General features: G+C 46.0%; 1 protein-coding gene across 2 annotated transcripts in view; it reads left to right on the top strand.

Moving 5' to 3' along the window:
• Positions 1-16,704, top strand: part of CYBC1 (cytochrome b-245 chaperone 1) — a 102,550-nt gene that overhangs the window by 31,760 nt on the left and 54,086 nt on the right. For both annotated transcript variants that reach the window (XM_085616855.1, XM_085616856.1), the window contains exon 2: positions 6,631-6,735. In XM_085616855.1, the coding sequence (XP_085472981.1) occupies positions 6,651-6,735 (85 nt within the window). In that variant the 5' untranslated portion in view covers positions 6,631-6,650. The remainder of the gene's footprint in view (positions 1-6,630; positions 6,736-16,704) is intronic.

Here is a 16,704-nt window from a genome sequence, read left to right on the forward strand (position 1 = left end):
GACACATGCACCGCCCGGAGTCATTGCCCTTAATACACAAAAGCTTTGTAAGATCACTACACCCTGAAAGCTCTACCCTTGGACACTCGCTGCTTTTGCGTCATCAGTACGAGGCTGCCTACAGGAAATCTAGCAAAACCCGGAAGACGCCGCTCTTCCGCCAAGCTTTCAGGCAAACATCAATCGAAATTTAAGAAGTGGCAGAGGTGAGCACCACGCTTTACCACACAGCATGGCCTCACTCCTTTATTATATGTGATGGCGCCGCTTTCACCTTGTGCACCTTGTTTGTGAAGGACGCTGCTTTAGCATTTAAGTGCGCCTTAATTGTTTGTGAACGGGGCTGCTTTCACTTTCTGATCACTGCCTCTTCCACTTTAAGAGCGCCTTTACTTGTTATCGTATTATCGATGTGCTACATGGCCAAATATTAAGGTCCCAAAGGTGAGACCTATTGGCTATGCCAATACTTGTTTTTTATAGCTTCCACCCTACCAGCCATGCAGACTTTTAAGATCAACAGAAAAGCTTTGCTTACTGTACCATGGTTTAGAAAATCTTGCTCAGGTGGCAGATCTTTCTCTTATCTTGCCCCTTTGTATTGGAATCATTTACCTTTACACATGCGGAAATGTACTGATCCCCTCAAATGTAGAAAACTTCTGAAGACTGAGCTGTTATGGTCTAGATGTTTTGTTTATTGCCTGGGACTCTGAGCTGCACCAAGATACCCCTCCCAGGGTGATTCACGCGCATTAAAATTTTAAAATAGCCAGTTGCAGAGTGTCAGCACAGAGCGTGATAAAGTTTGTAGCATTTTGGGATACATTGGAGCTAAAAATGTTGTTGAATTCTGTAAATTATGCCACAGAGGCTGGATTTTGTAGCAAGTCCAGTGAATAATAATGTGTGCAGACAATGCTGCTGTAACTGATAGCTTAGCGTCCACATTAGGCTGGTTGTGGCCCGTGAACTGGTCGGTTGCAGTTACAGGTTTAGGAATTCTTTTTAAATGAGTGTGTCTGTATTGACCCATAATGTGACTATTGTTTTTGGTAGCAACAGCACACATGTTTGATCTCATTGGCAAAGTGGTCTTGTCTTTGAACATCTTAGAAATTGTCACCAGAGTTGGCTAGCAGGGAGTTGGGAGAAAGGAAAGGTTCTCAATGCCCAACCAAGTGTTGGTAATAAATAGGTATGCACCTGATCCAGCGTGGACCCAATAATTTGGACAGGGATGGTCATTTCAATTATTTCATTTAACTTTAGCCCATACACATCCATGTCCCTGTTGCGCTGGTGTCAAGTTTGCGAATTCAATACTACGTCATGCTCAGCAGTTTAATAGTTTGAGAGTTCTCAATTTTCTCAATAAAACCCTATGGTTCAAATTTCCATCTTCTTCGTCGATGGACCAATTAGTTAAAAAATTGAAGGCAACAGTTACTCAAATATAGACAAACTAAAATAACCACAGAAACTTTGTTTGCATCGTGTTAAATTTGATCTAACTCAAATGCATTAATTAAAAAAATACCTCATGAGAGAAAATACACTCTAAACCATCAGCAAATAATTAATCTCAGGAAACATAGGTTGAATGAAGGGACATCAGACATGAGCATTAATCAATTCGGAAGGATAGATGAAGAGACATATGTACAAGGATAATAACTTCAAGTTATCAAAGATACCAACCTAAGGAATGAGAACGAGGAAAACCACCACCCAGGCCTAGGTAGCGGCATGGGACCCCCAGACAGAGAGTCAGGGATCAAGGACTCTAAGATCAGGACAAAGATAGGACTGGAACATCTAGGCCTCTCTGCAACCCGATAATCAGCAGCGCACTCTCTCTCTCTAAGACAGCAGCCGCATCTGCCGCCCTCACTTCTCAGGCCCCACCCCTAAATCACCTATTCTTTATACCCTTACTATACATGCCATCCCATTAAAGTTGCTAAAATCACCCATTCTAGCTACGGGATTGGTTAAAACGAGGTGGGTGGTGCTGTTGGGCGGAGGGTCCATTTATGCCGCCTTTGTGGACCTTAAGTCCGCTTTTGATCTTGTGCCTAGGGCAAAACTGTGGGCAGTCTTGGGTAATTTAGGGATGCCGTTGGATCTCCTTGAACTTATTATTAGATTGCATGAGGGCAACTTTGCCAGGGTGAGGTGGGGAGCCCAAGGACAGGTGACAAATAGTTTCCCCGTAACGCGAGGTGTTCGCCAGGGGTGCGTTCTGGCACCCACCCTTTTTTTTATTGTTTATTGAGCAGATGGTGAAGTTTTTTGATAACACCCCGACTGATGCTCCTATATTGGGTGGGACAAGAATCCCTATGCTCATCTTTGCAGATGATACTTTATTCCTCTCAAAGACACGAAGGGGGCTGCAAATAGCAATAAATAGGTTTGAGGAGTTTTGTCAAGTTAATAATCTGCAAATGAATGTGAGCAAGACCAAATTTATGGTCTTAACGAAAAATCGCCCCATTAAAAGCCACATTAGTATGAATGGCGTAAGTCTTGAACAAGTGGAACTTATGACCTACCTTGGAGTAACCTTCGACTATCGCCTACGTTGGAAACCCCAGGTTGAAGCCCTTCAATTAAGATTTGCCCGCCTCTCGGGCTGTCTAATCCAGGAGCAAAAAATGTCCTTAACTAAACGGGTCACACCTGTACTTAAGATCTATGAGGCCAAAATTAGCTCTGCCATTTTGTATGGGGCTGACTTGTGGGGGTATATGGATTTAACCCCCTTGGTAAAAGTCCAGAACAAATTTATGCGCAAACTGGTAGGACTCCCCCAATCCACACCGATTAAACCCCTCTTATTAGATATGGGCTGTAAGCCCATTAATGAGATGGCTCGATATCGGTTAGTCGCACTGTGGAGACGGCTCTGGACGTCGCCGGATCTCAGTCTTTTTGCCAGCGAATTGGCGGAAGTTAGATCATCTCTGGGCTCTGCGACTATACCATGGCTACGTGAGGTGAAACTAATTTTGGAAGATATGGGTCTTAGTCAACTCTGGGTTTCCCCGGGTTCTAATGTATTCCCCCTAAACAAGATTTTAAAGCACTTTATTGGGCTTCTTCTGTCAGATCCCTTTCTGTTGCACGGTCAGGTGCTGCTACCCTAACAGGTAGATTTTTGGTATTTAAAACCGATTCCTCTTTGGAAAACTATTGGGGCACTATTACTAAGAGTCTGGATAAAAAATTATACCATCAGTTTAGAGTTGGGTCCCTACCTGTAAGGTCTTTTTCTAGGAATTGGTCTGGTTCAAATGAATTTTGTCCTTGGTGTAGTGACCACAAGGAGAGTGTGGGGCACTTCTTTTCTTTTGCCTATCATGCACCTAGGCATTGATGGATTAGGTCCATCTGTCAAATGCTGAAATTGAGAAGGAGCTCAGAGGCCTTGTGGACTCTGCAAACCAATACCTCGGAGACTGTGGTAGTAGGTGTTGCAAAGTTCCTTGGGTGGGCTTGGGTCATTAGAGCCAGACATTTCCAGGTAGCCTGATTGTTTTGTTTTGTCGTAATACAAGGGTTCTTCATATATCCAGTCTATAATATTTTGTTTAATGTTTTTTTTAAAATGCTGCATATAGGCGTGTTTTAATGCAATGTAATGTATGTATATATTATTGTCCTTGTGTGTACCGTCTTTTATGATATTAAGTCAAAATAAAGACATATGAAACCTGAACCTGGTTAAAACGAGGGGCGGATGGTCACCCTATCATTAAGTCGTACTTCTATTAACTACCCCATTGTTAAGATTTCGTTCCCACATATTCAGTATACGTCCCTGTTCTCTCATGAGAATAAAGTATCAAGTTAAGGACAATTGTTATACATTTAACATCTTGTGGGTTTTTCACACGAATAAACTGAGTTGGCTGCACGTCAAGCGTCCTGTCCTTCACCGTATCATGCTCTTTCAGCTTGTTCAGCATTCCAGCCACTCAATCACGTGGTTTGTACACGCTGCAAGTTTTATTCATTTCAGTTCAGCTAACTTAACGCAAAATGGAGATTCAACCATTTACTAAAAGAAAAGAAAGCAGACATTTATTAGTAATGTGGTAATGATATTTTTCACTGTTAACCACCCACCTTTTCTCTAGCCAATGTTAACAGTTAACCTAGCATAGCAAAAGCAGGAAAACTGAATTAATTATTATGACACAGCAACACATGTCATGCTTTTTACAACATATTCATGCAATATGCCATGAGAAACATTCATAACACGTTCTACACACATTATTATTTCACATTTGGTTATTTACGTATTGTTAGGATTAATTCCATGCATATTGCAAAGCAAATTCCCCATGTGTGGTGTGTAACTGCATGTTATTACTATTTACTGCTTAAAATTAGTACGTTTTACAGGGGTACTCCATACAAGCGGGTTTCTTTTTGCGAATCCCTGCTCCATCAATCCCATCTCTCTTCTCTTCAATTTCCTTTTCCCTTTGTCTGTTTGGCATCTTTTTTCTCTTTTGCCATTCTCTCTAACAACGAGCAAATGACATCCAACTCTCTTGACTCGCAGGCAGTTTTTTTTTTTTTTTTTTTACACTCCACTCCCAACTCCAAAGAAGTGTTCAAGTGCTATGATGTTTTGATCAGTGTTAGTAGCTTCTTGCTCTTACAAATGCAATATTTGTGACTAAATGTCCAGAGTAGGGGAATTATTACCCACTCCCATTCCCCTATAGGGTAGTCTTTAAATCCTATGTAACTTGACAAATGATATTGGCATAATATGCTTGCTACAATACCAGCCAACCTACTCTTTAACCAGCATTTGAAGCCCACTACTCTCCGGGTCTCTTTACCCTGTACCCCAGCTATGGATTACCTTATAATACACACCCTTAAAAACTCTGTGTGCAGCTACCATCACATATGGCGAAAGACAAGAAAACTAGAACATCTCCAAACCCACACAAGCTATTCCTTACTGTGGTCAATGAGACTTCCAAATCAGCCAACTTCCAAGACTTCCTCACTTCCAAGTATAGTCAATGTTCTCTCACCTACTAGAAAATCATTATCCTGATAATGATATTGCAAATTACGCTATCCAATAATTTTCAAAAAGCACACAGATTTATATGATATCCAGGTGTCAGTCTTACGTCACTCACCGTTACACCCCTATCCTTAATTCTTTCCCATTCTCTAGATTTACACCAATTTACTATCTGATCTATACAGTCCCAAACTGAACAAACCCCTTGCCATATCCTAGGTCTTGTCATGCCCCAAAGAACTCCTCAGCCATTCCTTGCTCCTATCCATCCTTCCTTAAGTTGACTGTAGTCTCCTTCACCCCTTCCGTTAGCAGATCCTTTGACTCCGGCCAACTGTCGCTCATGTTTTCTTCTTCAAAAGACTTGCTTCCTCTTCTTTCTAAATTTACATATTATCTTACAATATTGGTTCCAGACTCTCCACTCCCTTGAGAATGCGCTTTTGCTTTTGCCATTTTCATTGCCTTCCCTCACCCCATTTGCCTCTAAATTTCTTTTCTTGACCTCCCACCCCTCTCCCATCACCTCGGTTTTCCTATATCTTTCAACACTGTGGATCATTCTGCTCTGCTTGCTTTTTGTCTCTTCTTTGCAATTATGGGTTCAGAACCTGACCAGGTCTCCTGTGCACCTGCTTCTCTATATTCTAATCTTCTCCTTGATTCCCCCCTCTTCAGACTCTGCTCCATCTCTGTATTTGGCTTCTCCCACAACTGCTGTGCTGATGCACACACATCTTATATTCTTGCCCTGTTTTCACCAGTTGTTCCAAGTTTCACACCTCATACTGCCTTACAACTATCTGTCACGTGTTGGTTCTCTGTTCTCTCATATCAAGCACCACTAAAACAGAGGTCTTCTTTTTTCTTGCATCTTCAATCTGCCTGACCTAGTTATCTACTCCCAACATGCTCTCCCTATCTTCCACTTTCAGAAACTTGCCAAGCAGGATACTTTTGTACCAACAAAGCTCTTCCGAATCTCCCTTTAGCCCACTAAAACCGAATGACCTCACTGGGAGCTTACATGCTTCATCCCGTGCCTCTTATTTGTCACAGTAAGCTGTATATGAAACGCCTTTAGTTCTTTAGGTTTTATGACTTTTGTAAGTCTATGCTCTCTATGGCGGCCCCGCTCAGTTTTGTGCTTGTGACTTGCTACTGTGAGCCCATGCATGCCTTGATACTATGAGCTCGAGCATGTTTTGCCTGATAGTAAAATCCACTTCGAGCATTGTCACACACTGTCCATGTTTGATGCTTTACAGTACACTTCAAGGGATTCACCCTCTTTGTTTGTCTGTATGACTAGCTTCATACACGTCCTGCAGTGAGTTCCGGGCCCGCTTGCCCACTGTGTCTGTATGCCTTGTTGCTCTAATGGAGATTCACTATCAGTTATGTAAGATGGTTGTTGCTCTTGTATTACTGTAAGCTCATCAGGGAGCTCACTGTTTAGCCCATGTGCCTCAATGATTTGTGTTGTTTTAAGTTCTGCAGTATGATGTTATATAGGGTTTATGGAAATGTATGCTGCACAAACTAAATTGATTTTGTTCTTTCATCAGGTTTGCCTAGTTTGCAGAAGATGTACATGCAGGTGGAGAGCCACACAGGCAGTGTCCTGCATCTGAAAAGAGCTCCCAGCATCCGCTCCTGGTCCCTCCTTGTCGGTAAGGCAAGGGTGATTCTTCTTTTAAGACCTGAAGTAATCTACAGTGAGGAACTGCAGCATGCAATTAAACCTGTTTCTCTAGAGTTTGTGTAAACGACATTGAAAGCAATAGCCTTTAACAATAATTGTCCTACCCTTAGTAACATCTTCAAATGTCAGCAGAGGCTTAATCCCTCAGGAAGTCTTTTCTAGCATATATAGGTAGTGCAATTGAAATACGGATTTGATGAAAGGGTATCAGAGTGCTCTGCATTTCACCATACAGGATGTTGGATATGCCTTGGCCTCCTCCTGTAAGAAAGTGTACATAAAAAAAGTACAAAAGAGCTTTTTTACATCTATGACTGATTTTCATGAAGTTTATATCCATTTTGTGTAACCTAGCATGTGTGTATGCATATTTTGCATAGCAATGGTGTGTACTTCTACTGTGTGATATACAATGTAGAGCACCACATCACACCTGTAAGAGCACACCAAGCTTCAGTCGATACTTCTTAACCATGAGTAACAGGGCTTTGGAGGCACATAACGAGTTTGTTCTCCTTCAATTTCGTAATGCAGTGCAGGCACAACACTACATTTATTTGCGGCTCTTGAACGTGATTGGGAAAATAAAACGTACTTTTCAAGTTCTGAAAAATTGGGCTGGAGTTTCGTCTTCATTATTGTTATTCCAAAATATTACTGTCGTTGGAGTACAGACCATCTTAATAACTGTCTCTTCAGAAAGAAACTTATGCTCCACTAAAGTATCTTTCATGAGATACGGTCACAACCCCTCCACATCGTTGTTTTAGTTATTGGAAGAAAGACTTAAGGCTGTGGGTGGTATATGCTAAAGAAAGAGATTAGTAGACTGTAATCTCTTTGTGATTAAGCCAGTTGTGTGGACTATAACAAATAAAAACTCCTAAGGCACTTGGACGGGAGCCATTCAGGCACATGTTCAAAGGGGTTGGGAACCCCACAGCCCTCTCCAGGACTACATTCACAAGTTCCTGGCTATGTTTTCTCGTGAGGTCAAGTAAATTACTACTGCATGTATGGGCATAAAACCCTCACTGGTAGTCAGGATCTCATGTCATAACATACACAATTAGCCCTCCGACCCCTTTTAGACAGTTTATTAAAAAGTATGCTAGAGGGACAATAGGGATCATCAAAACACACAAGCCCTATGGAAAATGTTTTTACTCTAGAGACATTCTCAATTATCAATTAAAGATATGGGTCTGAGCAGTCCACCCTATACTCCAATGCCCCTAAGACATATGAATAGTTATTGCTATACAAATGAGTGCAACTGCCCATCGTATGCACTTCAATCATTTAACCTAATAAGGATAGTATCGTTGGTGTGGTCAGTATTTATTAATGGGAGTGTGAGAGGTTCCACCTTTTGCTTTTCTGCACGGAAGTTTAAAAAAGTTTTTTTTTAATTAAAACCTTTATGAAGTGCAATAAAGAGGATAAGGTATACAGCTTAGCATACTGCCTACAACCACTATCTGGCCAGCAAGGCAACAGTTCAAAAATGCAAATGATTGTTCAATACAGGAAGGGAAAAGGGATACACAGCAAGCCGCCTACAACCCTTCCGGGCCGGCCGCGTTGATGGAGATTTTAAATTATGTAGGCAGTGACATCTGTGCAAGCAGTTGAGAAGTACATCAACAAGAACATAACCATGGAATGGTTCCACTAAGGCACTGTGCTCTAAGAGGGTGTGGCTAAGGTGACGAGGCTTTTTAACCAATCATTTCAGGAGCGCCGCCCCGTTTTATCCCCTACTCTACCGTATGCAGTGTGTGCAGGCTCAAGCAAATTCTACAGATGGCTTGTATTCAATTCTCGTGTGGTTTCCGCGTCCTGTATCGATGGGATGTTCCAATAAATAGGTTTGCAAGGGGGCCCATATGTCTGCTGGACGTGATGAGGGGGGTTGAAGATCTGCATATGTGTGGAGTTGCTGCTGACAATAAATAAGATCCTGAATCCAAGCCTTGAATTTCGGCGCTCTACCCCTTCCCCATTTGCAGGCAATTCTCCTTTTGGCAAGAAGCAGCGCAGGGAGGTGTATTTACGTATTTTGGCAGCGACAGAGGCAGTATAGCCCAGCAGGGCAGTCAGGGGATCTTTGGGAATATGTAGGCCTGTCATGAGGTCCAATGCAGCAAGTACCTCTCCCCAGTAGCTATGTATGAGCAAACAATCCCAAGCTAAATGCTTAAAGTCCGCCCCCTCCCGGCCACACCTATCACAGCAGTCGTTATCTCGGATCTTCAACCGATACATTAGCGCTGGTGTGTAATATAATCCATGAATATATTTGTAATGTATTCTAAACCTACTGCTGGCAGAGATCACTCCAGTCTGCTTACAGCAGTATGTCCATTATTCCTCCGTGAGGGGGTGTTCCAGTTCCTCCTCCCATCTGGTGCGAGCTAGAGGGACCCCATACTCCCCATTAGTTTGTACAGTACTAAACAGAAACGAGAGCACGTGGGCGGGGGCCTCCTGTTGCAATAAAACATGCAATGGGAGCATAACCTGAAGCTCAAGAGGGAACGTAGGTGTGGCAGTTGTGAGGAATCTAATATAATAAAAGCGTTCCAGTGGGGTGGGATTGATATCTTTGAAGAAGTCTTGGCCTTAAACTTCCCCCTTGTATAGTGGTGTCCCCAAGTATGAATAGAGAGTTTACGGAGGAGCCGGCGGCAACCACCTTCCTGCGTAACCGGGAGGTCCTGTCGTCCAGAATGAGGCAGGAGCGGGGAATATAGTAAAGTGCAGTGAGTTGCCTTGGCAAGGTCATGCCACGCACTAACCGTGGACTGAACGGTAGTGTGCACAAGGTGTCGCGGGATCTCTGAACCACTCAGGCCGTGCCTGGTATGGGGGTCATATAACCATACTCTATCACCAGATGGGGCATAAAAGGGGGGGGTTTCATCCAGTACGCGGCATAATGTGCCTGTGCACAACTAAAGTACAATTCGACATCCGGTACCGAGAACCCACCTGCATCGAAAGGGCGCGTGAGAACATCCCATTTTAATCTGGCTTGCTTGCCCCCCCCCACACAAGTCGTATTAGTTGGGTCCTAATCTCTGAGAAGAAGTGACGGCTGGGGGCATATGGGATATTTACAAATAAATACAAAAGTTTGGGCAAGATAACCATTTTGATTAACGCTGCTCTGCCAGCCATTGACAAGGGCATCGCGATCCAGCCAGTAACTTTGTCAGTAATAGAATCTAGCGCCCGCCCATAGTTGTCCCTCATGAGTTCTTCACGATTGCGAGAGAGTATGATCCCCAAATAGGTGAGGGTGGTGTCACACCACTTGAGGGGAAAATCGTGTTGGAATTTAGCAGTGGAGGCAGTTGGGGGATAAATTTGGGACTTGCCCCAATTAATGTTGACTCCGAATATCTCCCCGAATAGAATAAAGAGCCTCAATATTGGATTCAAGCTTATTTCCGGCTGACGCAGGTATAAAGTAATATCATCCGCATATAATGAAATAAGGATCTGCCTTTCTGGGTATATGATCGCATATTCACGATGATGTTGTCGTATTTTTGCGGCAAGGGGTTCGATGGCAAGAGCGAATAAAAGAGGGAAAATTGGGCATTCTTGCCTAGTGCCCCTGGTCAGCGAAAAAGAAGAGGAATGCATCCCATTCACCATTACGGTGGCTCGGAGTCCCGTATACAGCAGATTAATCCAGGCAAGGAAAGGGGAGGGAAATCCCATGTGCACCAGAACGAACGAGAGGTAGTCCCACTCCAGGGAGTCAAATGCCTTAGTGGCTACAAGGAAAATGGCCGCCGCGTCCGCTTCTGGATCTATGTCATGGAGAAGCGCGAATAAGGTACGCAGGTTGTGGGCCATGCTCCTTGTCGGGACAAACCCGGATTGATCCGGGAGGACCATCACCGGCATAAGAGGACTAATACGATTAGCGACAAGTTTGGAGAGGATTTTAGCATTGACATTAATAAGAGAGACCTGGCTTAGGTAGTGATATTATAAGTGCCTCGCGCATCGATCGGGGCAGGATACCGGTTTCCCTGACCTCTTCGAATACATACCGCAATATCGGGATAATGAGGTGTCGCTATAATTTATTAAACTCATCCGTTAGGCCGCCAGGGCCCGGAGCCTTGCCAGATTGTAATTGCATAATAGCGGAGATCATTTCCTCATCCTTATGGTGGGCCAAGAGGAACTCTCTCTGGCCATCACCCAGCCAAGCTATAGCTGTATCCTCAAAAAATGAAGCGAAGTCTACCGGAGCCTGACGATGCGTAGAATACAGCGTTGTGTAAAAACATTTTAAACGCCTCTAGTATATCTGAGGGACTCCTATGTGTTAACCCGTCCTCCTCGACAATTTCTGCGACAGTATTGGCAAACCGTGAAGGTCGGATAGAGGAGGCCCAGGTCGCTTGCCCTCTCCGTAACAGCAGGCTTTATGATATTTACCCCTAAATTTGCATTCCCACTCAGCAGTATCTTGATAGTCTGTAATCAGTGTACGCAAATGTGCTCGCAATGACGGCGAAGGTGCGGTTTGAATGGCCAGTTCGATACTCTTTATTTCTGATTCTATCCTGCGAAGCGTATTATGAATATCTTTTATAACCCCTCCACTTTTCGCTATGCAGATTCCACGGATGGTCACTTTAAAAGCCTCCGAAAGGGTAGAGTATTGGGGGACAGAGCCAGTATTACGGGCAAAGAACTCTGATATCTCTTGTTCGAGTTCAGCTTTAAATACAATCTTCCAGGAGCGACTGCGGGTTGAGGTGCAAGGAAAGATATGGAGATTCCTCTTGCACCGGGGTAAGTGTTAGCTGTACAGGAGAGTGGTTAGAGTATGTGCGGGGGAGGTAAGACGTATGCGATACCCAAAGTGCCAGTCCCCGATCGACAAGCCAGTAATCAATGCACGACCAGGAAGCATAGGCCGAAGAGTAGCAGGAGCCCTGGCGAGTCAGTGGGTAATGTGTCCTCCAGGGATCTGTGAGAGCATGTTCCTCGACTATGTGTTTAAGGGCTGACTGCGCAGCTGTATAATGATGTGATTGTGGGTGGGACCTATCCAGATGTGGATTGATTGTTACATTAAAATCTGCCCCCATATTAGATGTGTCGTGCCTATATCCTGTACCTTCCCCCACAATATCCGAAAAAACTCTGGGTCATCCGTATTTGGACCATAACAAGATATCAGTGTGACAGTTTGCCCGACTAATCTTCCCCACAGAATGGTGTATCGCCCTTGCGGGTCAACGTAGCATCCAATGGGGGTATACGGGAGTGTATGCTTGACCAGGATGCAAGTGCCCCGGTCGTAGGAGGAGTAGCAAGAGAAACCTCTGTGGGCCGCCCAGCGCTTGGCAAAAGTGGGGAATGAGTTGGGGGATAAATGTGTTTCTTGCAGCATAGCACATTGAACATTATAGCGATCAAGGTATGCAAGTATATGACAGCATTTACGGGGATTGCTTAAGCCTCGTACATTCCATGTTAAAAAGGTATACTGAAGTTTATCAGGGCGTGATTTCACACGGGTAGTAGTGACGTTTGGTAAAGCATAGTGTACAGCACACCATGAGAACTCATCCCTATATGCAACGAGCACAGTGCCGAACCAGAAAATAAACTGAAAAACCGATCGTGGTCCCTCCCCCAGCCCACAACAGCAACCCTAACCTGCCGTACCAAATACTTCCCCCCCCCCTCCCCTCCACCCCCTCAATCCCTAGTCCCAACTGGGGACGGGTAGATACTTTCCCCAACATTTTATTAAAAGTCTAATATTAGGGTTCACCTGGTGGGCGGCAGCCAGAGGGCGACCAGGTGCTCCTCGCGAGGGTGTTCGGGTAGAAGATCATTAGTCCATCTCGGCTTATCAGTAGGTGTGTCCCACCGGATTGTTCACAGCTAATTCATAAGAAGCAATGCATTATTGGAGGCAGCGCAAGTGTACTAAGGTGGTTCCAACCTAAAATAGTTTCATTTTAGTTACGGATTGTTACTGTTCCTTGCGCCTCACACTTCGCCCGTGAGCAGACTTGCATCCAGGCCGTGGGTGGCAGGTAAATTCTACATATCTGAGTGTGAATCAACCGCACCTAGCCAACATGATAATCCAGTATTCACTAGGCTTGTCCGGCGAAGCAGTGCGGCAATTTCTCATGCAAAAGTAAGGCCTTTGTAAGAATACAGAGTCATGATGATGCCGTCACCAATCCCCATGAGCACGAGGGCTTCAGCTGTTCAGTTAGCGCAATAGATAACCTGGATGGGGGCATCACCGACTACGTGAGATGATGTTACTCGATGTCTGGTGTGCCTCTGTTTTCCTCCTCCTGCCGCTCCTGGGACGGACGGTTCCCAGTTGGTCATGGCAGCGTCTTGATGAAGTCCTGGGCGTGCTGTGGGTTGGTAAAGAAGTGTTGTCGGCCTTGGGAGGTGACCTTCAGGCGGGCTGGAAATAACATAGCATATGGTATGTTAAGCTGCTGAAGCTTCTTTTTAACTGGAATAAATTTACGTCTCTGTTCTTGCACAGCCATAGTAAAGTCTGGGTAGAGGGAAATCTCCATCCCCTTGTGCTGTAGGCGGCCCCTCTCTCTGGGCAATCGTAGCGCAAGAGCCCTATCGCGATAGTTCAACAGTTTGGCAATAATTGGGCGTGGTGGAGCCTCAGGAGGAGGGCGGTTCGCCAGCGACCGATGTGCGCATTCCACCACGAAGACCGTGGAAAACTCCCCTCTGCCGAAGAGTGTGATCAGCCATTCAACGTATTCCTCCATCTTCCCAGTGGCTGTCTCCAACACACCTAGAATGCGGAGGTTGTTCCTCCGCGAGCGCGTTTGCATCGCCTCATTTTTAGCGGCCATCACTCTCATCACTTTGTCCATCTCTGAGGCACGGCTAGTGGCAGCAGTGCAGGTATCCTCCAGGTCCGATATTTTTCTCTCTGCTTCGGTAAATCGGTCATCGAGCTTATCCGCCCTCTGTGTAAGGCCTTCCAATCAGGGCGTCATGAAATCCATTTTAGACCCTATGGATGTCAGACTTGACTGCATGACCAGTAGCAACTCTTTCAGGTCCACCGTCGATGGGACCAGAGCCTCAGCAGGGTCTCCATCTGGTTCCGATTGCGCTCGGGTATTTTTCCGGGTGTCAAATGTAAGCTTCAACTGCTTACCGTCTGGTTTCCCCATTGCGGCCCGGTGAGGTGTCATGCAACTCTGCGGGGCACCGGGGGCTCAACATATTCCCCGAGGGATGGCAGGACCAGAACTCCAGTTAGATAGGGAAGCGGGCTGGTGCAAATTCTGCAGTAACGTAGGCGCTTCGCTATTGCTCACCTGGCCATATAGCTAAGTAACATAATGAGCCCCTCTGTGTGTCCAGTCAACAGCGCCCCAGGAATGGTCGTCCCCCAGAAGCTCAGATCCCTTCAGGGTGCTGCCGGGCAGATAGTACTGGGCCCCCATGCCAGTCCAGGCATCCACACACTCCAAGACGCAGGAAACAGCTGGGGCCCGTGGGGCGTATATGTTCTCTCAAATGAGCCCTACCATGCAGTATTACACTGGGCTCGGTGATCCAAGCGGTAGCAGCGCAGTCACAAACCCCAGTCTGGCATCAGTCCCATCAGCAGCAGCATGCACAGCCCTCCGAGGCCCAGGGGTGAATCAGGCGCAGCTTTACCGCCCCCCGGTGTCGTAGCAGGGGGCAAGTGCAGCGAGACCGCCCCCGAGTGATCCGGCAGCCCCGGCAGCCCCCGCAGCCTCCGCACTCAGCAGGATCCCAACCGGCGTAATCCCTCGGCGAGGCCCGGGCGTCTCACTCGTCTAGGCCTCACCCGATCCGCGCCGGCCCACCACACCAGGCCGCGTCACTAAGGAGCCCCGGGCAGCCAAGTCTGTTACCTCCCTCAAGAGCTCTGGTAGAAACCCAGTGCTCCAGCGGCCGTCCCGCAGCTCCGGGGCTCTCAGATAGGGACACTTACCCCAAGCTCAGCAGCAGGACGGCGTCTCCGCTCCACCGCCGCCGGATGTCTACGAGCCTGCTGCTGGGCTCGCCCAGCCTCCGGCACTCTCCCCAGCCGCCACGCTCGGGATCGCAGTAGGCCGGGGTCAGGGGTGGCGGCAGGACTGATCAGTAACAGCGGCCACAGCGAGGAGAATCTCCGCTCAGCCCCCACACGTCTGTCCTCCCAGCGGCGGCAATGCAGCAGGCAGCAAGTTCAGGCAGGACCCGTCTGCGCTTTCAAGAAGCGCTCACAGCCGCCATCACTGGAAACGCGGCCTCACAGGCTCGGCACTCAAGGTCGGTAATCCCAGATGCAAATTTCTTTTCTGTGGGTGGCAACAGCCGCACAGCCGTGCCAGCGGGATCAGAACCGTATTTAGAAAGGTTTTTGGGCCAGGATGGCAAGGATATAGAAAGGATGGTCCCCCGAACAGCAAGAGCCTCACACAAGTGCGGCCATCTTGCTTGGCGCCCTTTAGCGCCCCACTTTCTGCACGGTAGTGGACTGAAAGCAGTTGCCTTGGGAATCATCTGTGGATTAGCCACATATGGATTGTTCGTATATTCTTGGCACATGAAAGCATAACATTGACATACAGAGATACACTCTGTCTGTCCAGTTTTAGCCCTTTGTCTGCATGTGTCTGGTGGATCATAACACCTAGTAGTATCCTACTCTAAAACCAATTGGAGATAGGGGAACCCCTTTCAGAAACACTTTTATAGTGCAAAGTGAGTGTGGGCACCCCTTTTCTGCTTATTTCTTTCAAATATAAACTGCAAAGAGATTATCTCAATAGTAAGAAATGAGGAAGCGAATAGAGAATGTCAATCACATGTATAGTTCCACCCAACATGAATTTTTCCAATGAATGTAAGGAATGCGAAGGCTTTATCCTCCTCTTAAATTACTGCAACATTATTCAGATCAAGATTTACATTTGACATGAATTCGAACAGTCGCTAAAGGTTGAAGTTAGTAGATTGGCCTGGCACCAAACCAGATTGGTTCTTATTGGCTAGGGTTGAAATATGTGGTAATAATTTAGTTGTGATAACGCTGGCTAAAATCAGTCTTCTCTAGATTAAACTGCAAGGTGAGGACTACTTCTTCTCATGCTGGATTGATCCATCATCCTGGCTTTACCCTCCCCAAAGATTGCCAGGAGTCAGGGTCTATTGTCAGAAATTGGGTTATTAGTTGTGCAGGATGTGACACCAGCACGAGTAAAGGGTCCTCGTTTGTTTTCTTACTGGGATCCAAGTATCCCATTGTAGGACTTGACTCTCCCATGATAACGAAGTAGAATAGTCCAATCCCTACTATGGGGGAAGTGGTGTGAGCTCCCCATCCACTGGCACGCAACAACACTCAATAAATCATTATCCAGTTAGGGCTCCACGTGCGCTTTGATAATAGGGTAGGTTATAAAGCAAGTCTAACTGCACTTTTAGTTTTTTTGATACACTCGCTCGAAAGTATATAAACACATTACTACTGGACCGGTCCTCATAACGCACCGATCCTCACAAAGATAGTGTTTGTATGGTTCTGTCAAGATTAAGTTGTTTATCAAAGGAGGGGACTAGAGGGCTTTTTAAAGAGGTCCAGCAACAATACCCAGTCAGATCAATAAAGCAAATGTGGATGCTGTTCCTCTAAAAGGATTCTACCTAGAGAACGACAAAAGGCCAAGGCCAACAACCAATTAAGGTTAGTTGTGGTGTGGAGGTTTTAAGAAACAGGAAGGAGAGGGGGTGTGTAGGGGGGAGAGAGGAATCCCGCTGTGGCGGAACTAGGGTCCTCACACACCCAGCAAGCTAGGTGTCCTGCTTCATCATTTGGACCTGCTCCTCGTCAGGTCGGCGGTGCAATACCCGACGGGCACCCACGAAGGGGCTC

The sequence above is a fragment of the Triturus cristatus genome, chromosome 7, assembly GCF_964204655.1.
Source record: "Triturus cristatus chromosome 7, aTriCri1.1, whole genome shotgun sequence".
Classification (NCBI taxonomy): domain Eukaryota; kingdom Metazoa; phylum Chordata; class Amphibia; order Caudata; family Salamandridae; genus Triturus; species Triturus cristatus.